The sequence below is a fragment of the Lepeophtheirus salmonis genome, chromosome 3, assembly GCF_016086655.4.
Source record: "Lepeophtheirus salmonis chromosome 3, UVic_Lsal_1.4, whole genome shotgun sequence".
Taxonomy (NCBI): Eukaryota; Metazoa; Arthropoda; class Copepoda; order Siphonostomatoida; family Caligidae; genus Lepeophtheirus; species Lepeophtheirus salmonis.
In genome coordinates this window covers 31,694,266-31,720,679 of record NC_052133.2, presented here as the reverse complement: position 1 = coordinate 31,720,679, position 26,414 = coordinate 31,694,266, and the positions used below count along the sequence as shown (strand labels likewise).

The 26,414-nt window shown below is 29.0% G+C and overlaps 1 protein-coding gene across 34 annotated transcripts in view; it reads right to left on the bottom strand.

Moving 5' to 3' along the window:
• The window catches only part of LOC121114935 (KCNQ potassium channel), a 579,520-nt gene that overhangs the window by 185,098 nt on the left and 368,008 nt on the right, over nt 1–26,414 (bottom strand). For 8 of the 34 annotated variants that reach the window (XM_071887350.1, XM_071887331.1, XM_071887322.1 and 5 more), the window contains exon 2: nt 12,191–12,354. The exons of the other annotated variants lie outside the window; for them this stretch is intronic. In XM_071887350.1, coding sequence (XP_071743451.1) covers nt 12,191–12,240 — 50 coding nt within the window. In that variant the 5' untranslated portion in view covers nt 12,241–12,354. The remainder of the gene's footprint in view (nt 1–12,190; nt 12,355–26,414) is intronic. 34 annotated transcript variants of the gene reach the window in all.

The following is a 26,414-nucleotide window of genomic DNA, read 5'->3' as shown; positions in this document are numbered from 1 at the left end:
TTTTCCAACATCATATTTGGTAGAGCAGGTCTTCAGAGTAATTGCCTTGTTGTTGTTTTTTCAATCAAATGAATAAGATTAGAATCAACAAACGTGGGGATCTATGTCTTCTTTTTACTATGTTTAAGCTTGATATGAAGCATTTCTATCCAAACAACAAATACACCCATACAATTATTTCCATTTTGGAAGAAAAACTTATGTTTATAGAAGGGGAGCGCTAGAAGTTTATATGGAAGCCAAGGGGGACCCAGCCTGAAATTTTTTGGGAAACTCCGATATAGAGGAACACAAACCTACCAAAAAAAAAATTGTACTTGCCAAACAAAAAAATTATGGAGAATGACGTCGTCGATAAAATATCCATGGATAACTTGTTCATTATTGCAAATAATGCAAAAAATTTGAAATAAAATCTTTTGAAATTGAAATAACAATATCATATGGCTTAGGTTTATTAAATTATATCAAAATGCATCTTTTGTGGTATATCTTCTTAAAATTGACATTTGATGAAAAAAAGGGAATAAATGAAAAAGTGTTCAGAAAATGACAGATATTTCAGTTACACATAATTTTTATATGTCAAATTTATATGCAAACGAATTTTATAGACTAATTTCTTTATGCTTTATTTTATCACCAAACCAATATTCCATTGGAAATTCATTTTTTTACGATTTAAAATAAAAAACAAAAGTGCATTTTTACCAATTTCTTTTTTTCCCCATAACTTTTTTGAAAAAATATAGAAAAAGTATTATTTTGTATATTTGAGTTTTGAGACGCCAGCCACTTTTTGATACTTAATTCAAATCTCTTTTTCTAGTCTGCTTGATCTCAAAAAAAAAGTTTATGTGTATAGAATAAGTCCCCATTATATGAGCCATCCAAACAACTGCATCCCTGTCCTAGAGTAACCAGGCTAAAAAAAGGCATCCATGCAAAGTTTCAGTCTATTAGCTACAATGGTGCGGGCACCTATAAAGGACAGACGCACACAAAACTCTATATATATAGGAGTTAGGGAATACTTTTGCTCGTTGCTAACCCACATATATCATTACATTCATTTAAAAAAATTTTATTTAGAGTATTTCACTTTTTTTCAGTTTTACTATTGGTTGAACTAAACCCTGTGCCCAATTTCTTTCGTTTTCTACAGTCTCGCAGAACATTAAACTCCCTTTTATCTCTCTTATACTGTATTGGTAAATGACAAACACCAGGATGCTCCATATACAGTGAACCTTGTGACTGGTTTTCATAAAGACAGGCATAGCGACAATTAGGAAGGTTTATTGCCAAAGAACAGTCAGATTGTATCAACTCACTGAATACTTAAATTGTACCTCATGGTCAAATAATGAAAAACCTAATTCCCTAAATGGAATATCCTTTTAGATTAAAAGAAGTAATATGAACGTTATTATAAATACCCACGAGTAAAACTATGCTACATTAATCAAGATTTTATTCCATTTTTTAACATAAAACATAATCTGATTCCCAATAGTGATGAACTTTATTTGAATTAAATTTTAATTAAAAAAAAGTCTATTAGTAAATTAATATATTTGCAAATTATCAATTCAATATTTAATTATTTTTTACCCATTTTTAATTCGATTTGTTTATACTTTAAAAAGGAATCAACTTATTATTAGTTTTACTTTATGAGTAAAGGCAATATAATAAAAATATATAGCGAAATACATTAATGAATCACACTTAATATTATTTCTTCTCTGTGTCGTGAAAGTTCATAGCGGTTTAATTAGTAGGACGATTGTTGAAAAGAGCAAATGGATCTTTCCGTGCATGAATTTAACCACCTTTGTAATTAAGATTTTGATGAATAAATCAATGATATTTTATATATTCTATATTTTACATAGAGGTATGAGTAGTGATGCGACTTTTGTAAAGCATAAGAACGAAGAAAGAGAAAAAAATGTTTTCTATAGATTTAAATAGCTTTTCTTCACAACTGCTGCCTGTTATATCACTAGGAGGGATAATTACTGATATATAGAGTATGATAAAACCTTCAACGTTTATTACAGCACTAATTTAGGGAAAATACTATAATTACAATAAAATATATATATATATATTAAAGTTTAAATATAATTATCAAATAAAAAATTATGACTAGAGCCCAAAAAAATTTGTAATAACATATTTCACAATAAATTTTTGGATTTCGATCAAAACTAACATGTTTTCCCTTTTAATAGGAGAAAATATCTGATTTTTCCCTTCATAGTACATTTGTAAGATGTTCTACATAAGGGCAGGGAATTTTCTGTTTCTAATAGGCCTGCCTGGTCTCCTAATCTATGCAGCATACCTTCCTTTACTCTTCACCAAATCTATAAAAACAAGAGGCTACACAACAACCGTATGATCAAATTCAATTACTCCAATAATAATTATTCAAATAATATTAAAATAATAAAATTTTGTACAAAAGGGTCGTTGATTGTAACATTTTAAAATTAAAATTCGAATTATTCATCCTTCTCCATGAGATTGAGATTTTAAATGTCATCTAAGACTGCATCAAAAGAAGAAAAATTGAAGTGAATCTTAGGGACAAACTCTAAGAATAAATAACACTAAATGCTACTGAGAAATCTAACATTTATCTTGCAAAAGCTTCAAAGAACAGTTCATTTGGAGGAAAGGTGAAATGGCTCATCATTGGTCCAGCAAGAATCATGACAAAAATCGGCAGATTTGATATATTTGGCCTGGACCTCTAGAAGGTATTCTTATCAGCAGAAATAACTTCAACAAATTAGAGAATAAATTCATTAAGTAGTTCTTGGAAGACAATATTGACATTTCTATCCCAACAGAAGCCTCTCTTTACAAAAAAATTCCTGGATAGAATCTATAAAATTCTTCTATAGACATTAAAGATCAATTAGAGGGCAAGCCGTAAGGCTTCTATTTGATAAAACAAGATACTCAAAAATCGTCACGTTACAAATGTTCGTATGTCTATATCTGAATAATACCATCTAGAATTGCTCAATAATAAATAACTTGATCAGACAAGCCATTCCACAAAGATATCAACATGTAAATAGCACAATGAATGAGATAGTCCCATAATTCAAGTAGCATAATTTCAAGGTATACTTACTTAGGTAATCAAGCACCATTTGCCATAAAATCGGTAGTTTATCAAAAATTGTCTTATCTTGCATTGAAACACATTAGTTGTGTTGTTCATTAACACAATCGACAGAATGAGGAGGCCAGAGAAATATTCAAAGAGTTGGAAAAAAATATTTAAGAAGCCACTAGCAAAAATCATAATTTGGAAACAAGTTTGGAAACCAGCTTCTCCAACATGATGAGAGTCTACAATTTTATGGCGTACACACTGATACAGTCAGTGGCGCTTTTACATTAAATTGATTCTGGTGAAGATTCATGTGTATCTCAGACCATTTTTGCAATAGATCTTGCTGAGATCTAAAATCTATTTAATTTTATAAAAACTACTATTTCATACCTACCAATGTCGAATAATTAGAGGAAAAAGGTTCCAAAACATATTCGAGAAACTAGAAATAATCCCTGGTAAATATGTTCCGCAGTTGATAAAAAAGTGTGCTGTTTTGTAAATGAAACCGGATGTTTTGTTATTGAAGAAAGTGTCAGCGACATATGTAGGGCAATACTGTGGGAGTGAACCCATTGATCATAGTTTGGTTGCTATATTCAAGTTCTACCACATTGTAACTGTATATAGATGAGGGGAGTTAGTTTTCTAAATACAAACTGATTTTATAATATTTGAAGAGTTTGCTGACAAATAAAACATTTTAAAAAGCCTTTATTTTCAAAGTTTTACATATTCAACATTTAATATGTTAAATAAAGTATGCACAAAAAAACCTTTAACATTTATGACATTTTCTATACATATATTTGCACTTTTTTAACACATTTACGACATAATTCCTATAAAACATTACTTATTTTCAGATCCAGATTATAACAAAGGTAGGTGAGAGTTCTTTTATTCTTTTTTTTATATATTATTGTTCTCATAACAACAATCTAACATAGAATGAACACAATTGAAAGAAAATAACAATATTACACGTCGGTTTTCCCTTTCATATTATAAAACTATATTTTTTATTTGTGAAAGTCTCATTCTTATCTATGAATATGATTTTGAAGAATTTTAGCTATATTTTTAATTCTTTATTTGATTTAAAAGACTTATACTAACCTCAATATGCATTTTCATATAAAATCTGTCAATTTTTTATTATTTTATTGTGACAATCAATTTTGGCTACTTTAAGTGCGATTTGCGTCACCTTCAAAGGATTGATAAGAATAATGTATTCATAGAAATTGACGAGTATTCATCAAAGAGTACAAATTTAATTTAGTCTCAATTTGAAAAATAGTCATTCTAGGATGCTGAAATTGTGTTGTCGGTCATATTTATATATGTAAATATGCACTTCAATGAACGATTATGACGGCTCTTTTAGTAATTTAATGTAATTGATACCTGTTATCGATCATTGGTGATCTTCCTCTGATATATATACAATACTTTCTATTATTATTTTGTTAATGAAGAAGACTTGAAATGTGTATCGTAGGATGGAGTAGATTTTTTTTTATAATGATATAATCAAAATAGAATTTCCAAAGTTTCTTTGTTCTTTTATTTAGCAAAAATTATATCATTAATTATTTATGTTGTACTCACAAAATGCATATATATTTAATGATAGTTTTTGGAATATGAAATCCTTATGTTTTGCACAATATTTGCATACTTATTCATGAAAATATGTCACTTATTTATTTATAATCCAAGATAAATTATAGTGAAATTTTATTATTGTACAACAATCTTTCAAGATCATTGAAATAATAAAATAACAGTAGAGATGATATATCATGTCATGCTATCATTTTGATTGTTAGCCATTTGACGCAAAGTATATAAAAAATGATCTTGGCAGTATTTTTTAAAATAAAGCAGTGAACCATCCTTGTTAGTTTAAGTAAACTCTTTGTCGTACTGATACCTTTTTCTCACGCAAAATGTCGCTTTTGAGGATGCAAATGACTTCATCATTTTCTGTCATTTCCCCTTATGACGGATTATGATTGGTTTATTGCATTACTGGGTGGTAAAAAAGAAAATACCAGTTCTTGCCTTACTACTGTACGTCACTGGGGTATAAAGTTAAAATATATAAAAAAAATTCTGTAAGAGATTTCTTTAACTCGAGTTTGGTTTTTTTGACAGGACTTTTCTATCTCTCCAACGTTTAGGCTTATAGCGTAGACAATGTTCCTAGACACAGCTTGGAGTGCACGAAAGTTCAAGTGAAACATAAATTAATTTCAATAACTCGGTCATCGTTAATTATTGAATTATTACGAGCTTTGTTTTCAATGGAACACCCAGTATAAGAAAGATTCATTGTTTTTAAATTTGTAACATCTTTATTTTCTTCCAATACACGAAAGAAGGAGATATGGAAGCTGAAATATTGAGAAATGAAGCCATTATGCTTCTCAAACATCGTACTCTAGACGTTATGGAAATAGACCAATGATTTATACAGAATTTTAGCATATAAATGTACAGCTTTGGGTTCCTAAAGCCCTCCCAAATCAAGAAGTTAGCTTCTAACAGAATGCATAGGGTTCTAAAACTACAATATGACTCCTAAAACAATATTAACCCTTATGGTATATGAACAGTACACCTCCCCCTTCACCAAATATATACTTCTGGTTTTGTCATGTAAGTAAGAGTTGAGAGGAATCTATATTAATTTTTAAGAACGAACAGCAAAAACATATTTGTCCCTATTAATACATTTGGATAAAAAATGGCAAAAGAATCTGTACATGCAACAAAGTGTTCGGCAATTATCATTAAGACCTAAAGTATTTAATTCACATAAACTTTGAATATTTTCTTTGACATACTTGCATCTTCAAAATTTAATTGTAGATTTTGTCAATCCGCTGATTCATGTAGAAGTAATTTTAAATTTACTATGGGACCGTTTAAAATACCAAACTGTATTTATATCGTTTAAGTAATATCATTTACAGTTTTAGATATATCAACTCTCTTGCTTTTGTAAAATTAAAAACTTTTTTTATTAATAATCCATTTTTTCAAAAATTAATAATATTTGCACTTACAGTATTTCATTTAGTATACATGTGTAAAATGAAAAGTTTGAAAAATATACTATACTGAAGGAATTTGATCATATCTGACAATAATTTATATGAAGGATTTTTTTTACAGTGTTTAACATATAAAAAACAACTTTCAATGGCTCAGTTTATATTTCAAAGTCGTATATTTTTCAAATATAAATGTACTGAAAAAATAAAAATTCGGGAGATAACTTCGCAAGAATTAAAAAGTTTTATTTTTTTATTGATATTTTACTATTGAATAATCTGAACAACTTTGTACATAGTATACAAACATTTATATAACTACCAATGTAGACATTCAAAGGTAAATATTTCTACATAGAAAATCTTCATGAAAAAGTTTAAAAGATTGATTTATCATATCTGGAGTCAAGAAGCATATAAAATAAACATATGTCTATATTATGTACAGGGTAGGCAGCACAACGTAAACTCGACAGACGGGTTAAGAAATACATCAGTAATTTTATATTTTCAAAAATATGCAAAAAAAATAGTGTTAACAAAACATGTGGACAAGGTTTTTGCAAAACTTTTTTCATTCAATATCACTCAATTTTTCATTATAAATGGAAGCTTTTACACGCCGCCTGAAGACCATGCAGAAGATGATGACCAACTCTTCTGAAAAGTTGCCCGTGCAGCCACTATGAAGGACTTCAGTGAGTCCACATTTAGGCGTGAGGTCCAGTTGGCTTCCCTCTCCAAATTGCCTCGTATAGAAATGTCCAGTGGGTTCAAATCTGTTGAGAAAGGGGACCATATCTCTATGGACCATAATCAAGACGTTTTATCTCGGCATAACTTTTGCTAATTGGCGGACTTGTGAGAGGGCGCACCGCCCTGACTCCTCACGTAGTTACCCTCCGGGTTGTTGATCTTCAGCCAGGGCAAGATAGTGTACCTAAGCACTTAATAGTGAGGCTCCTGTCGGATTTTCCATCAGAGGTCACAACGCCGAGGACCACTGTTTGGCAAGGTATTTGCTTTGGTAAAACCCTTGGAGCTTTTCTTTTGTTTCTGTAAGCTAGTGGGCGTTTCAGCGGTTGTAGAATCGATCAACTGTTAATCTTCTTGTCCGAGAAAATTTTCACAAATGACCCAATTGCATTGATTTATATTATCTCAGTCAGAATGTGGCGTGGGATCCTTTTGAAGGAATATAATCCCAAGTTGTGCTTTATATCCCTCCTGATGGGCCCAGGAGCCAGAAGGAAGTCATTGGTGAGGCGTTTCCTCGACTTCGTGGGATCCTCCATTATGTACTTGTCTAAACTTAACAAGAACTTCGTTTTCTTCTTTGAATTATGCCCTCTACGTGATAATATCCTGTAATAAGTAATAGATACTTCTTCTTTCAAATACAGGGCAAAGACTCAAAAATTAGAAAATTTTCAAAGCTTTTTAACCTCTACATATATTTATTTTGTGCCATTTTATGGCAAAATTTTGAAGCAAAAGCTAGTAATTTAACAATTTTCTAAACTTTTTTATAAAATATCTCTTCCTCCATTCGGAATGATGGCTTCAATACAGAGACGAACAGAAGTACCGCTGTCCTTGATGAAATCCGAGGGCAAGTTGTTCTACTCCTCTGTGACCACTGCCTTCTGGACATTGACATTCTGGGTGAGAAGTCTTCTTCGTCCTGCCCTCCAAGATATACGAAGCAGCAAAGTCGAGGAGGTTCACGTCAGGTGAGAATGATGGCAAGAAATCTACTGGCCAGAAGCCGCCATGTTCTAACGGTCTAAATACTACACCTTCTTGGACATGTGTTCCGGGATAACGTCTTGTGTAAATTTGGCGAAATCATTCATACTATTATATTAAAGATAATAATATCATTTAAACTAATATTTTTAAACAAAGATTTTTAAATAATGAAGAAACCAACCATTTTGTTGAAAAAAATTTATTTGTATTTTGAGGTAAAAATCTATGTCTTTTTTATGAGCTGAAGTTGTTAAAACATTTCCAAGATTTTATCTTGAATGAACTTACATATATCTGAAATAACGTTAATTATCTTAACGTTGGATTTTTTTTTTTTTTTTTTAACATCACAAAACTTGTATTGTTTTTTAACGTACAACATAAGCAGAAGTATTTTTCTAAAAGGAGTACATATATTTTTTATAAGAGAATGAAGATATATATTTTTTGATTCAAAGTAAAAGTATATCAACATCATAAAAAATTATTTAACCCTGTTATTTCCTTTCATATATGTAAATACTCCTCTCCCCCCTGAAAAAAAGCCAAAAAAATCTTTAATATTAAAGTTGTAAATTCAAAGCATTTTGTCGCGTGTGATATATTTTTTGTTATGAACAACCCGAGCATTGTTTTTCTTAAAGCTTGTATCATTATCAGTTCATTATTGATAACAGAACTAATAGTAATAAGTAATGGATCCTTTTTCTTTTATATACTTTATATAATTATACAAGGGAGGAGTCAGTAACTAGTCAATTTTAAAAGCACTTTTTCGTTCTATATATTTTTATTTCTTCCTATTTTTATGGGAAATTTTTGAACCTAAAAGTTACTTATTCGACAATTTTCTACACTTTTTATAGAATATGTCACCCTCTTCTGAATGATGACTTCAATACAGAGACGAACAGAAGCACATCTGGCCTTGATGACATATATACTGTTTTTATTCCAGGTTTCTAGAGGTCCATAGTTAGGGAGTCCTTGTTAGGCTCAGAGTAGAATTGATGATTGATATCGTAGTCATATCTGGATAGATATGTCCTTACAAGATACAAGGTTGTATTTTCGTTTATTTCCTTTCATTCCTATATGATTTTAATAAGCTGCTCTCCTTCCAAACATTATTCAAACTGTCAGGGTTATCTTAAAATTTTCTTTTTCTTTTTTACATACCTAAATAGTGTGTAGCTTACAATTCTCCTTATTACAACAATTTTAAAATATTTTTATTTTTTATGTGATATCATTTAATTTTATACAAACGTAATTGAATGGTTAAAACTTTTTTTCTTTTTTAATGACTGTATTTGCTAATAAATAACATCTCGATTATTTTGAACTGTTTGAGTGAAAAAGGAATTCAATGGCTAATATTGATAAGATATGGTTTATTACACCAATGAAACAAATTACCTGCAGGACACGGTATGTACACTATATGAAATATTTTATTTCAAAATTCTACTTAATTAACACTTCCGTTACACAAGGAATCAGGTATCGAACCATTTATATTTGTTCTGATGAAGTAAAAATTTATTGACTTAATGTGCTACATAAAATAATGCACTCAAAGTAGAAGTATTTCCTGTACAAGACTAACAATGAAAGCAATTATTATCGAAAGAATAGAATAACAATTAATGATATAGTCCTTTAAAGACAATTATGTCCTATAAATTATAAATGTTTTTGTACTGGCAATTACAAAAGCGGTTATTTTGTAAGTATGTATGTAGATATTTACAGAATATATACTAACATAAATATGAGTGAACAAATACTAAAAAATTCTTATCATTGTTTTTTTTATAAGTAAGTATGATAAATAATTAGTATTGTAAGTATTTAGTCTTTTTTGGGTATTTAAATAAAAGAAAATTAAACTCTAACATGATAACCATGACAATTTTTTTTTCTTTAGGAAAATAGTTTATTTGTCATTACATTTTATTTTATTAGCTACTAATATCTATGGAAAGAATTCAGTTCATTAATTACATATAGAAAATGTAAATTGCATCCTTGCATCCTTATTCTAACATACTATTATATCTATACAATTATTGTTCAAGGGGGGCAGGCTCTAGAATGATAAAAAGTCATTAAATTTCAACATTTACCACTTAAAATTAATATTTGGAAGTATAATTATGTATGACACTTCTAATGAGCTATTTTTGTTTGTCAAAATAGATTAAAACCTGGACGTTATTTATCACCCAATAAGACTATTAAAAAAGATGATTTTTTAGTCTTTAAATGTTTATATATATATATTGAATTAACTCTCATAAAATTTATTTAAGATTACTATTAATTTTCTACAACACACGTGTCTATTCTAACATATTTCTGTATTAAATATAGTTTGAAGATTTGTTTGAATTTACAAACAGTGAAAAAATATCCACAAAATTGAAAAAGAGCATTATCGAGATCCTGACGTATTACAAGATAATTAGTTATATTATAAATTAATAATTAACAAATTAATATATACCTAAGTTTTTTGGACATATATTTATATTAATTTATTTAAAATAATTTTATTTTGACTGCCTGCCCGACTGTTTTTTTCTGTTTGAAGGAATCAACAAAATACTATTTATAAAATGTACGCTCTCTATGCTTTTGTTGACATGTTACTGGTTTTAAAGAAAATAAAATAAAATAAGGTTTCTTGTAAGTTACATGAATATTACTGTATAACTAACTGTGCCCCCTTCATTTATTCATCTTTTTAACTGAATGAACAAGGTGAACTCTACATAAGGGAAGAAAACTTTGCTTCAGTCATTAGAGAATATGAAAATTTAAATTAAAGTGATGTAATATGCGTTATCATTAAAAGCAACATCTTTCGTGCGAAAATGATAATAATATGACAAGGAATCTACTCAAGCTCATACACGCCTTTCACATACAATATTTTAAATCTTTAAAAGTTCTGACGCCCCTGATTTCTCTCCCCACCTATACCACTACAATTTCAACATGTTCTTCTACTTTTGTTGGTTAACGATGTTTACAATTGCAATATTATTTTTTTTTTTTGCCACACCTTCTTTCGCAGCTCCCAGTTTGATAACCGCTCCTCTAATGCATATCACACTATTCTGATTTAGATCATAACTTTTCATATATTAGGATAAACTGAAAAGTTTATAAAGTATATAAAATCTACTCCCATCTGTCTGCCATCTGTTGACAGTTACTCATTAAAGTTTGAGCCCTTTTGGACGCTCAGTTGTTATGTGACAGTCGTTTGAGTGAGTTGGTGTGAGTTCTTCTGTGAAAATTGACAAAATCGAGAATGGCTTGGTTGGCGCAGTATAGAGGCAATAAATCCTTGTTTTGGAAAGCAATGATTTTCGTAAAATGAAAAGGCAATCACCTAAGTGAACAATTATTTTTCAGATAAAAACAGCGAGTACTATTTGGCCGTGTTACAGAGATGGAAGCATCTCTGAGATAAGTTTGTAGAGTGACTAGGAGAAAATGTTCAAAAATAAATAAGAAATTCAGAAAAATGTGTTGTAGCTTTGTAAGGTCAAAAACTTCATCATAAAATTTCCATATAATGCTTTTTAATCTATTGAATTTGTAGAGATTTTAGAGAAAAAAACCCAACAGAAGAAAATAAACTTACAAATTAAACAAATTTTTATGCAGTTGGATTGATATGGTGTGATTCAAATTCAATTTAACCCAAGAAACATGAAAATTACCTTTACAACCCAAAACTTATGGTTTTGGGGGTTACACCAATCAACATTTAATGACTATCCCCGTACGTTTACTTTCATAGCTTAATATATACTAAACTATGTTTGAAGCAACAAATCTTAAATAACTATTATAATATTTATATTTTAAAGTGCAATTTTTTTATTATAAATTATAATTATTCTTAAATTGACAATATTACTTTCATCATTGTAATCAAAAATGAGGAATTTACTAGACTTCGATGGAAGTCATTTGATGTTTTTACTATAAATTTTTTCTTCATGTCAATAAAAGATACATAAATAATGTGTCTAATAACTAAATTTTATATTTTTACTTTAACAATTTTTCAAGGCAAAAAATAACAATCAAACATGTAAATGTTTTCAAAAAAACACTATGTTGTCCACAAAACCAGACATTTACTTTAAATTACATTATACATAGATAAATTATGCAGTAAAAATCATAGAAGGTAAATAAATAATATACTCACTTATACCATGGGTCCGTATGAAGCATAATGATGAGCTGAATTACTACCATAAAATTAGTAATAAAAACTTTTTAATTCTTTTGGAATTTGGCAATGACGCGTGTGAAATTAAGAACATCTATGTATTTCCAATATATTCCTTTTTCAAGAAAGTCTCTTAAAAACTTTGGGCATTTCAAGTATTTTATTATCAACGGTCTCTCTCTTTACCTCTTAAATTAATGCATTATTGTATATATTTAATAATATAATAAAGAAGTTACCATATTGAGTAGAAAATATTATGATATACAGGGTGAAACTAAGAATTTACTAACTCATACAATTAAAAGATCTGAGGTTGTATGTGCAAGGTTGTCTGATTTTAAATAATTTACTGTACTATAAATGAGTTTTTATGAAATTTCAATTGTATGCCAACCTTTTTAATTCTGTAAGAATGACATAAGAGTGGGACGGCCCAAGATGATTCATGTTCAAATCTTTTATTCATGCGGTTCACACTCCAACTGAGATTCTAAAGCTAATTCGTGTTATTTTTTATAAATTATGATAAGTTAAAAGAGGATGGGAACATAGAAAAAAATGATAACCCAATCATTATTCCCTAAAACTATCAATACTGGAAGAAATGAAAGTGACTCTACAGTCTAGCCAGATGCTATTCTTCTTAATTTTTCCTCATAGCCGTATCTGGTGATTCAATTACATAGAGAGCATTATGTAAATCAAGGGAAATAGAGATCCAAGGTTAGACCATAATGTTATCGGGCAGCTAGAATTTTAAATTTGATGTATTGTACCCACTGCTAGGCAAGACAGACAGATTTAGACTAATCAGAATTCTATGACGTCTCTATTAAAAAAGTTGTGATGGAAGTGAAATATCAGTCGTACACGCATTTTGGTATAACCTAGTATTTCTATTAACCTTGATGAAAGTGTAAAATGAAAGAAGGCAGCTGTCAACCAGCCAGATTTAAATAGATTCAGACTCTATTTGTAAGCCTCACATTTCTTTCCGTAAGAAAATTACTTTCATATGATCATCCAATGGTGACATAATAAACTCTCTTTATAATAATGTAACTTTTATATCATATTTTATTAAAAAAACTCTTAAAGTATTTCAGAATAATATGGAAACTGCGTAATTTTTAATTTTCCACCTGGTATATTTAGTAATAACTTAATTTTTTTTAAATTAATGAAATGCAACAATTGATATATTGAAATACTTAAAAGTCCATAATGGATATTGATTTTAAATTCATTAATATATAATTTTTTTACAAAATTATAACTCAAAGAAAAAAGAGTTTTAATTTTTCAAATGATGTAAACCGAGGAAATCAAATGATTACTTTCCTGTAGATATGTTTAAAAAGCCAATCTATGTTTTTCTTTAAGTATTTAGTTATATAATTATTTATCATCAAGTATTAATACTTTATGAATGTAGTATCTTCACATTAGTGCGACAGTTATTTTAATTTTTGTAAAAAAGTAAAGCTCGTAAAGTGAATTACTAAATTCATTATACGTAATACAAAAAATTTATTTCCATTAACTTAAAATATTATATTCTTCAAAACTCAACAACTCTCCCTTTCGAAAATGAAGAGGTTTTCTGATTTAAAATCTGATTTTTTTTTGGTGAGAATACCATGGAAACAACATTTTAAGTACAAAATTGAAAATTTTCAAATCACAAAATCTCTTCATTTTGAAAAAGAGAGCGGTTCTGGTTTGATAATTATAATAAGCAAAGTTTTAAAAAATAGATTGATTATACACATACCCAAAATTATATACGTATGAAAGATGCTGTAACCCTTTTAAAGTCGTCTTTATTCGGTTCAGAGTACAATTAAGGATCAAATACAGAATAGTTTCTGCGTAAATAGATTCTAAGAAAAGAGGCAACAGACATATCAATGAAAAAAATATCATCTTCATAAGTATAAAATTGTATTTTTGTGCTATTGACCTATTTTGACTTGCGTTATTGTCAGGGGTGGAAATTTTTTGTAGATAAATATCTTAGTTTTATTCTCATCACACACCATAATTATGTCACATCCCTACTTTTTTTTTTTTTTGGATTGAGGGTGTAAGAACAAATGTGCATATTTGAGGGGCACTCATTATTATTTTAGGGATGCCTATCTCCTTATTTGATACTTATTAGGACTTGGGTTTACTTCTTTCATCACATTGTTGTATGCATCTAATCTAATAAAACGTCATGACAGCTAAGCTACTGTCCTCCCAAACATTCTTCAAAGTGTCTGGGTTACCACTTTTATCGGTTTTTTTATTATTATGATATACAAAACCCATATGCTGCTCAAAGTACACAGTACATACCACATAGAATGAATGATTAATTAATTAATGGATTCTTGAATAAAAGTTGAAAAAACTTAAAAGAATTATTTTGTAATTGTCAAAAATAACATTCTTATTTTTATTTTTTAATGTTTCATTAATTGTTCAGATGGAGATTGACTGATTTAGTAAAAATAAACATTATATTTATTCCATCTGACATGGTAATCGTCTTTGAATCCCATATTTTACATATAGTATATTTTCTTATCTAGGAACGATCGAGAAGGTAACCAAACACATTGAGTTCAAGAGAATAATTTCTTACGAGCTTGTGGTCCATTAAGCTACGTCGTTCCCTTTCTTATTTCGATTTGCCATGAAATGACCTATTTGGCCAAATAGTTTATTAAAGTAAATATTTATTTTGATAATTTAAATTTTTTAATTGCTTATAAGTTAAGGTACTCTTTTAAAATATATTTTATTTTCTGAGGACTTTAACTGTACTTGATAAAAATATTCATTGATTTGGATTCGTTCGTAAAAACTTCATACTCGATTCGGACTTGCAGAATAAGGAATTTGCCACAACATTGCCTCACATAATTCTTCATTTATTGTTCCCCTCTTTGATTTTGTCTCAAACAGATCTTCATCTAAGTTTCTATACACTCTTTTATTTTGTAAGCCAATCAAATTATAAGGCAGACTAAAAACTTACCAATCAGTTGAAAGGGCAAATAAATCTTCGTTTTCCAATTATATCTCTGCCCTTTAGCCTTAAAGAACTTAAAACTCTTCCTGAAAGACTCCACGAAAAACGATAAGGCAATAGTAAAGATACATAGAGCAATGAGGCATAGTTTTACTCTGCCCATTATTCTACCTAGAACTGACCTCTTAAATCGAAAACAATGCGGGTTTAAAAGACCAAGGATGGATCTAGCTTTTTTTCATATTTCAAAGGGTAAATTAAATAATTTATAAATTGATTACATTTCAATCATTTTTGGTATGTTTAAAGGAGATTTTGATATGATTAACATTTCAAATATTAGTAACCTTGTTTTGGTTTTCTTTGATGTTAAATATGTTTACGTATTTCTTGTTTCTATATTATACGATCAAACGATCCTTTACTCCCCCCCCCCTTACTTGAATTTCGCATTGTTTCAGTTATTATCAATTTCATTGTGCACAATTTTGCATGTTGTGTTGTAAATTTCCCCAAGATAGACCCTGACAAAAGGCATCAAGGAAAATTCATTGGATGACGTCATATTTCTATTATTAACTATTTATAATTAATTAAATTAGAATTGGAATACAGTAATACTCCGAATACAAGCTATAAAAGAAAGGGATGAAACAAAGACTTCATGATCAGTTGATATACAAACTTTAATGTTCATGTAACAATTTTTTGTCCACTAAGGGAATCAATAAATTACTGTAAAGCTAACATCGCAACCTCAACCATACGAATTGTAAAAGAAAATATATTAAAAATAAAAATAATTAAATCTTTAAATTGACCTCAACTCAAATTAAATTTCAACAAGGATCGTATGAAGTCATTTTATTTAAACTGACTTAAATTTTAAGCCGAGTTAGTTTATTTTTTTCTATATTGGGGTCAAAAGGTGTACTAAAGAAAAACAGGGTCTGATACATCATGCCTAATCGAAGTATTACTGTACTTTTACAATTCTCTGTATAACCCCTTCCTAGCTAAATTTATGCCACAAAAATAATAATTTGTGTTAGGCCCAACAATCAACGTTTTCTTTTCATATGAGTACACCAAAACATTGAGTTGTAAATTCCAAACATTTTCACGGTAAAAGTTTTTTTTTGATGGCAATATGAATAGTGTTTTAATTTATTTTATTTATTAAAGAAAAAAACACTTAAGCATTAAGTCTAACCACAAGTATGTGTGTTTATGAATGACGGAGAGAGCCTAGAGGGGAGTTGTAAGTGAAAATTAGACCCAGAGTATAATCAAGAATCAAAAACTGAGTGGGAATGTGTTATTTCCTCCATCTTAAGCTGTTCTCTTCACAAACCTTCTTGAGATTGGCAGGGTTACAATATTCATTTCGGTTACATTTTTATACACCTTTAGCAAAATATTATTTAAATGGCCTGCATTGTCTATGTTATTATAACAAATAAATCTTATACTTAATTCATAAAAAAAAATATAGATAAAAAGTGTCAATATATCTTGCAGGAAATTAAATAAATAAAGAATGACTTTAAACATAATGTAAATAAAAACAAACTTTTATAAAATCTCTCAATTTTAGATTTTGCATTCTTTAAACATAAAATACATTCCCATTATTTATTAGTGCTTTAAATTATACAGTCATTATTTCTTTAAGCTTGATAAAATATAGTTTTCATTCTATATTTATTTTTAAATAGCATTGTATGTTGTCAAATCTCACATAAAAATACTTATAAAAAAACAAATTCACTCAAGCAAACATTATGTGAATGAATAACCTTATTATTTTCACCTTTTTGGACCCAGGGGACACACATTTGACAAAAACCTAATATTGATAAAGGTGCTTTTTTTCAAACCGAAATTTTTGGGTTTTTTTAAATTTGTATGTTTGATAGTTAAGATGTCAAACTATATTTCAAATTTTTATATCGTCACATCAAAAGTGAGTATTGAATATCATATTTTTTCCTCATTTTAAAAAACAACATAACACTTTTAAAGCTTTCTATATTTCTGAAGGAAGTCAAAGTAACACATCGGTCGATTAGTACCGGGCCTAACTACCAAATGGCGCCACTAACAAAATATTATTCGGAAGAACAAACATTCAAATGGTTACTATCAAAAATTCATAAAGTTTGGTTTATTATTAATCCAGTTACAGTGGTTTAAGTGACGCTACTTTTGTGATTCTTAAAAACGATGGATTCAAAGCGATTTCTTGTGTTGATTTATGATTGTTTTTTGATGAGAAAAACACCGTTCAAGCCCAAGCTTGGCTTGAAAAATGATATCTGGACTTTACCCTATCGAAAACAACCATCAAACGATGGTTTGCCGATTTCAAACGTGGTCGTATGGAAACCGATTATCCTAAACGCCTTGGTCGGCCAAATGAGGCGGTTATTCCGGAAAACGTTGAAAAAAACCTGAAATAATCATGGGTAATCGCAAAGTGAAGTTGCAAGAGATAGCTAGTACTCTGAAGTTATCAAAAGGTAGTGTTTACAACATCATACACAAACTTGAGTATGAAAAAGCTGTTTTCCGAATGTGTGCCGCATTTCCTTAGACCAGAGCAAAAGCAACAACGAGAATACGATTCAAAGAGCTGTTTCGAGATGTTCACGCGAAATAAGAAGGAGTTTTTGCGTCGGTACATCACAATGGAGGAAACATGGATTCACCACTTCACTCGGAGAAAGCTGCCCAAAGACTCAAACATCAGCTGGGAAGGGCACGGCCTCTGTATTTTGGTTTCGGAAGGAATTTTATTCATTGACTACTTGGAACATGGAAAAACAATCAACAGCGACTATTATGTCGCTTTGTTGGATAGTTTGAAGGCCGAAATTACTCAGAAAAGACCTCATTTGAAGAAGAAAAAGGTGCTCTTTCACCAAGACAATGCACCCTGTCACAAGTCAATAAAAACAGCCGCAAAATTGGTCGAATGGGGTTTCGAATTGCTACCGCACCCACCATATTCTCCAGATCTGGCCCCAAACGACTAATGGCTCTTCGCTGAACTCCAAAATAGATGCTCCGTGGTTCAGATGAGGAAGTGATTCTCGAAACTGAAGCATATTTCGAAGGTATCGATAAATCGTTCTATACCCGTGGTATCAAAAAGCTAGAAAAACGTTGGAATGGATGTATTGTTCTAAAAGGAGATTAAATAGGATGAATAAAAATGAATTTTGTCAAACAAATCTTGTTTTCCTATCTCTGCCCGGGACTTATGAACCGATATGCTGTGTTAATCAAATATATGTTTGTATAAATTGTTAATTGGTATTTTCTTTTACCGGGAAATGTAGTCAAGCACATGTTTTCTTCAAAAAAAAAAAAAAAAAAAAAAAAAAAATATAAGGAATAGTATTGTATAACCTGTCATTATTTTGAATCACCCTTAGTTTTTTAGAACAGTTTAGTATATTTGGGAATAATTTAGTTGTACAGAAAAGAAATTATTCAAGCACAAAATATCGAAATACTTGACAAAATTATAATAATTATATGAAAAAACAAAACATTTTACTACTATATCGTACTGAACTGCGTACAATGAAGAGTGTAACACAGTTTGTACCGAATTGCAAGTTTAGTGTAACCGTCCAAACCAAAATAGACATCCAGAAAAATTGACAAATGAGCAATACCTAACTTCATCACAATATTTTTTTTTTATGTATGCAAAGATAGTTTTACTAATTTATATGATATTCAATTGAAAATAACAGTTTAAATCTAGAAGGAATGCATTTATTTGTAAAACACATTTACATACAGGCAAGTATAATCAGAAAAACAAATATGTAAAAATAGTATTGATAAACTTTCTGGTTGTTTTGATCAAATTACTCATTTCATTATAATCTATAAAAAAGGTTCAAACAAAAAATCTAACTGATTTAAGAACATACCTGCATCACAATAATTATTAATTATTGATATGTAGCCCATCACACAAGATAGAATATTTTCCCTCAAAATTAAGTCTAGGTTACATTTGTATTCTTCTATGAACCATCATTAATTTCTATGAGTAAGTTATTCTGATTAATCAATTTAAGTATCGCAATATGCACTTAAATTAGTAAAAATTTATCGTTTCAATTACATAATTAAAAATTAATTGATTTTTAATGGATCATGTCTCTGTGGAAGTAAGTTTCATAAATCACAAGATGTTGTTGAACCATTGTCATGATTCTTAGATATTTCAATTTATCTTAGAAATTTGAGCAAAAGGCCTGTAGTATATCCATAAAATATGGGCCTGTATGTATATATGATAAAATAAAAATAAATCTAAATGGTTGAGGGTTGTAGTTTACAGTTAATTAATTACTGTATTCAAGTGTTTACTCATATTGATAAATTATTCAAAAGCAATCATCAAATAATATTTGTTCCTCCGAAAAAAAACACCAAAACATACCGGATTCACAGAGATTAATTTTCAATTGATCTAAAAGGCTAAAGTAAATTGCTAGTTGCTGATAATTTTGTTTCACTTTTTCTTATCAACAATTAACAACTTCATTAGCTAAATGGAAAGCCAAGGGAGAGAAAGCACCTAATTGTTTTTAAAAAAAAAGAAGAATATTATCAATCACAGATTAATATTTTCTAAATTACTCAAGGTAGTTTACTCTTGAATACATGTAGAGTCTCTAGTATAGATTTAAGACTGATTTGAAAGCATAAAGGGACCATTCTGAATGGAATTTTGAATAGTTGTTACATAAATTCATATTTTCTACTCGATTGTATAATTAATATGATAAAACATCATAATTTTCTGTATAAACTGCAGTTAAATCGATTTTAAAACACTCATCAAAAAACTTATTAATAATAGAAAAGGTTTCTACTCGATTTTTTCTTCATACTCGATTGATTAAAATTGACAAAGATATTATATATTTATAATTTGTAGAGGTTGTAATTTGTACATGCAAACCGTATAAGTTACAATTTATATGTTTAGTATATAACACATATTTATTTAAAAAATGCATCATTGTAATGTTTAACCATCAATTGATGCTACATCATTTTATTCTGATCCATTAAAATTACTTAGTGTTATGTTTGTATAAGTAACATGCGGGCAAATGAACTTGATTATTTGCCACACATAATACTAATCAATAAGTAAATTTCATCAAAGAAGTCAAATAATACAATATTAATTATAGTTAGGTTATCTTCTGGAAATCTTAACTCTCTATTAGTGAACCAGGATATCATACCAGGTGTAAAAAAGGAATGAAACCTTCTAAAAATATTTATTTTATATGTGCTGTTGATCAAATCTTAACGTTCCAATTATTTTTGAACAGCTTGGATTCTAGACCTTCGATTGAAGTACATGTTGTAAACAAAAATTATGTCGCAATGGAGGGAAGAAGAACAATCATAGGCAATTTAATCTGCACCAGGAGGACCACATTGGACATCATGAAAGCATTAAACATCAGCAAAGTCACAGTCTGTCGTGTCAGAAACTGTTTGGCTGATGGAAACAACCTTAAGGCCAAACACAAGAGAAGAAAACCTACCAAAGTGAAGCTCGAATACGTTATGGATGCATTTCAGGTCAACTCAACGATGAAGATGTCAGAGTACGCCAAGACGAAGACGGTAAATTGGTCTACTATGAGCAAGGCCAACCAAAAGGATGGAGAAAGGTCGCTTAATAAAATTGAGAGTTCATTCCTGTCCCAATATGAAAAATAATTCCGTCTTCAGTGATGTCAACAAATCTTGAATGATCTGAGCACAACAGCAATTGAGTAAATTTTTTATCTGAAGGAAAGATATTTACCGCTGACCCCGTCTACAGTAAGCAAAATTATCGGGTTGTATGCATTGGCAAGGCTGGCCATAGCATCCGGACAGCCACCAAGACCAAACATCTGGCCTCTGTGATGATCTTTGGGGTTGTAGCATCAACTTGAGAAAAAAGGCCTTCAATTTGGTTTCCTGTTGAATACTGGTTACCTGCGGCTGACTACTTGATGGAATTGAAGGAAAATATAGCCTCATAGATCACCAAGACCATAAAAATGTCCAACAAGACCACGTATATATTTCATCCGGATGGGGCTCTAGCCCATGCTCCTAATATTGTACAAGTATAAATGGGTAGTAACATGAACTTTTGGTCCAAGAACTTTTGGCCCCCTCAGAGCCCAAATTTGAATCCACTGGATTACTCCATTTGGTGTCAAATTGAGAAGAAGTCCTGAAAAGTCCGCCACCAGAATATTGATGCCCTGAAGACGTCCTTTAACTAGCAGTGGAGAATCATGAAAAAGGCCTACCTTGCCAATGTGTGCAAGGTATTTCGGAGGCAGTTGGAGGCTCTCATTGATGCTGATGCGGCCAATTTCATTATTTAATGTGCATTATTATAGTAAGAAATGTTATTAAAAAAATTCCATGTACAACATTATCTTGATCAATTATGATTTTTTAATTACTACTTTGAGGCATGTCTCAGTACTTTTTCTATACCCGGTACACCCAAGATAAATAAAATTGCTTCTAACCATTTGAATCTAAATTTTATCACCAATACTTTTTAGTATACTCCTGTTACATTAAATTTGATTATATGCAATTATTTAGTTATCTTAATAATGGCTTTTTAAATATGTATCAAATATTTAGTATTTTTTAATCGAGGTTTAATGAGTTTAACTAACTTTTGCTTAAAAGCTTTTCCCTTTTAATTTTTTGGATTAATAAACACTTACAAATCAATTATTTTAATTAAATAGGATACAAATCCTGATCAAAACTAATGGGAAGTAATTTAGATAAACTAATGAATATTTTATTAATTATTTTTACCAAAATTAAAAATTTAATATTTTCATGAAAATTCTAACAATTATATCAAACCGTTTAACTGTTAATCATTGCAGTAAATACATTATATATGTTTGATGATTTTTACTCAGTTTGCAAACAGCGTTATAAAAACGATGTTGCCCTACAAAAGTTTAAATGAAACAAAGTAATAAAACATGTCGATCTAATGTTTTAATAAAAAAATATGATAAACGTCTAAATCAATTTATCTTTTTAACATTTAATGTCATACTGTTCTAATTTTGAATAACAAAATATTACTTGAATCTAATTCTAAATTATTAAATTTGTCTAAATTTTGAAACTTGAGTAGTGTATTTATACAAAGAAGTATAATCAATTTTTTATAGGCTTTACATACAAAAAAAAAGTATTGACTTCATATTTTATCAGCAAGTTTAATTATTAGTATTATATACATTATACAGTAAACACAATATATATAAATTGCTTTTAACCCTCTGTAATTGGAAATCCTTTATATAACGCAGTTAGTGAACTGTATAAATAAACCCCAAAAATAAAACATATTCAATTACATAATAAATGATTGAACCATTAAAATAATTACAACATTTAAATTAAGTTGCTAATCCATACCTTGTTCACCTGTAAATATCAATGAAATACAGAAAATACTTGTTGCAACCCTAAACTTATATTTTAAAAGTTTTTTTAATATAATGATTTATTTTTGTAGATTATATTTATAAAAGATATACATAATTTGTTATTCTTATAGTAAAAACATTAAATGTGTATTTTTGATATCAAGTTCTATGAAAAGTTCATTACTTAATTCAAATTTGGTAAATTAAATTAGTACCCATCAGGTTTGATGAGGTTTTGTATAATATATTTAATAATAACTAGAATATTTAATTTTTTTAGTTACCCTAGTTCGCCTCAGTCCTCTCATAGAAAAAGAATCCAAGAAATCAAAATTAAAAACAAATGAACGACTGGTAAGCAGATTCAGTTAAGATAATTCACTAAATCTCGATTAAAATTTGTTATATTGTAAAATAATCACAAACAAAGCATTATCAAGATAAATAAACAATAATATATAACAAGATTAAATATTTCAGGAGCATATCAAAAAGTTTTGGCGATTTAATGTAGATTTAAAGAAATAAGAAGCATTTGATGTAGTATATCTTTGGGTGTATAATATCAAGGTCATTAATTGAGGTATCAATAAATGTATCCATATACATAAAAAATTATTTACACATTACTAGTGGTTATACCCGGCATCGCCCGGAAATATTAGGCAATATACAAATTTTGCTTTAATAATAGAATATAACACACTAACAAATACTTGGGGTTACCCTACGTTTTTCATGAGCACACTCACACGTAGCTACTCACTCAGTATTTAGACATTATTTCCTCTAAAATAAATAAATATGACGGAAAAGCAAAGGAGTAGTTTAGTTCGTTGATAAACCTTATCTAAAGTCACATTCATTTTTTTAAATTTTATAAAAAGTACTTCCTGCTATTTTTTCTTTTTTAATATGAGATAAACTTTCATTACTTTTCATTCTCTTTATACAGTGTTCCCTACTTCCTTTTTTTTTGTTTGTACTGTATTGGTATTTGAATAAGGGAGCACTATTTACAGTACACCTGGTGACATGCAGAAATTATTTTTACGCGTTAGATCATTATTAAGTAGGATCAATGTTACTTTTAAAGTTTTTTTTACAATAATAAGCAAGATTTGTTTGCAAAAGAACAGATGTTCCACAAAATGACATCAAACTGTATAAAATCACGTAATATCCGAATTATATCTCAACATCACATGATGAAATACCCTAATTTCATTAATAAAACATCTTTTTATCTTTAAGGAAGTAAGAGTTTATGTTTATATAAATATCCAGGAGTGCAACTTTGTTCTATTAATAAAGATATGAAATCAAGAAATGAAATGAAAATGCTCGATTTGCAAAATACAAAAATAAATATATAAAAATAATAATAAAGGATAATCCCTTTCAAAGTCAACCAACAGTAAAAAATACAACAAATCCCATTCATGAATTAAATAAGTTTAACAAAATAATCTCCTAAGAAATTATATGATTTCTCTGATATAAGTATTTTTGTAGTAAGTAAACCACGCTGCAAACATACATATTTTTGTTTTATAAGTTAAAATATTGTTTAATAAAAGAATCTCTACGTCATCACTGAATATACCTGTGTAATTATATAGTTACATAGTACTGTAAGAATGATTATTTAACACTCCGTTACTTCCCTGATGTTTTGCTCCACTCTTGAAACATTTTTTGTAACATTTTGTGTCTATTATATTTATGCTACACCTTCTATGTAAATTCTTGATTTAACATATACTTCTTCTAACTAATTTTTGGGATATGCTACTTAAATGGTTTCTGAGTTATTAACAAATCATGGGACTTAAGATCAATTTTCAAAGGATAATATGTATATGTTCTATTTATTATTTATCTACTACCGATTAATATGAAAGAGGGAGTCGTCTTATTGTTATTAGGTCATGTCCTTGATGTAATTATATATTAATTTTCAAAAATAATATCAGCTCTACATCTTCACCAAATGACGTGGAGAAGTATTGCAACCCCTCCACATACGGCCTCGTCATTCATGATAAACGTGACTTGATTGAGTGAACAAGGTAAAAAAAAGCGAATTAATTTAGCTAATCTATGTTGCATAACCTTGACATTTGATATTTGGATCTCGACATATGAGCTTTTAAAGATTTTTCTGTGAATTTATGGAAATACATGTATTGTATAGATATTTACATAAATATTACCTTGGTAGGACAATAGCCTTAATAAAAGTAATTCCAAATGCAACAACAAAAACATATTGCAATAAATTTATAATCAAGAATAATAAATGTTGCTGGTATAACATTTTACATTCTGATTCACCTTTATACGTAACAAAAAATTATAACTAGAAAACTTTATTTTACTATTTTCTATGTAGTTTAAAAATGAAGTCTTTACATATTAATAATTGAATAATTTAGCAATATTGATTACTACAATGGATAAAGTATCACTTTTTTCATTCATTTCATCTACTAAGCCATAGTTATTATTAGACTCATAATAATATATTCAACAAACTTTTGTCTTGGATTAAGATTGCGAGTAAAAGATTTTTTTAATCTCAGAAAACACTAAATGACCTTTATAACCCGAAATTTTTGCTATTGTGGCTTACAGAAAGCAAAGATTTATTTTTTTACAAACACCCACTGTAAATCACGCCATGAGAAATTAATATTCATATATCTATTTTACGAACCTAGAAAATAAATCCAATTTAACAAAGATAAAATCAAACCCACGAGATCTATTTCAAGGTTTTGGGTATATTTCTACTTTTCTGATCAAGCCTCCACATTAATATAAAAAGGCTTGTCAATTGTCCTTAACGATATTTATGCTTTATATTTTAGTCAAAAAAGTTTCAAGTAGTACCAAAATACTTGTACCCTATATTGGTATCGGAACTGGTTAAAAACGTTGATATCGTGAAAAGACAAATAAAAGTAAATATAAAATTTATTAAATATTAATTTATAAGTTAACTTAAATTTGTATAAATTATATTTTGACTTTGTAATAATAATAAAAAACTAGTCTTTACGGTAAATTTGTAAAAAGAGATCCTTTTTATATTGGAAAGGGAGGACTTTTTTTCAAAATATTTTTTCTCAACATTTCCTTGTAACTCTACACACTTCTACTAGCGATGCTACCCTAACCCAATAACTCCAAGTTGGATTGAATGAGACATGTCAAATTTTAACAAAAATTCCTTTATATGTCATATTATTGAATCTATTTAAAAGCTATAATTTCAAAAAAAAATATTTAAAGACATATTGATACCTAATTTTGTCCATTTTCACACACAAAAAAAAAAAAAAAAACTCACATCAACTCACTCAAAAAACTGTTACATAACAACTGCGCGTCCAAAATGGCAAAAACTTTGGTGACATACTATAAAAAGACGACAGATAGATTGGACTACCTTTAAGAAATGCCATCTTTACGTTGAGGTAAGAAAGTTTTCAAGCCACACATATATGTAATTATATTAGATTAGGGAAAAAGTAATTCTGGTTTTCCCACCCTTATTTTAAACTAAGTATATATTTTTCATTATTGGTCGCATCGGACCATACGATCAGGTGTTCTAAACGTATAACTTTTTGGGGGGTATTGCACT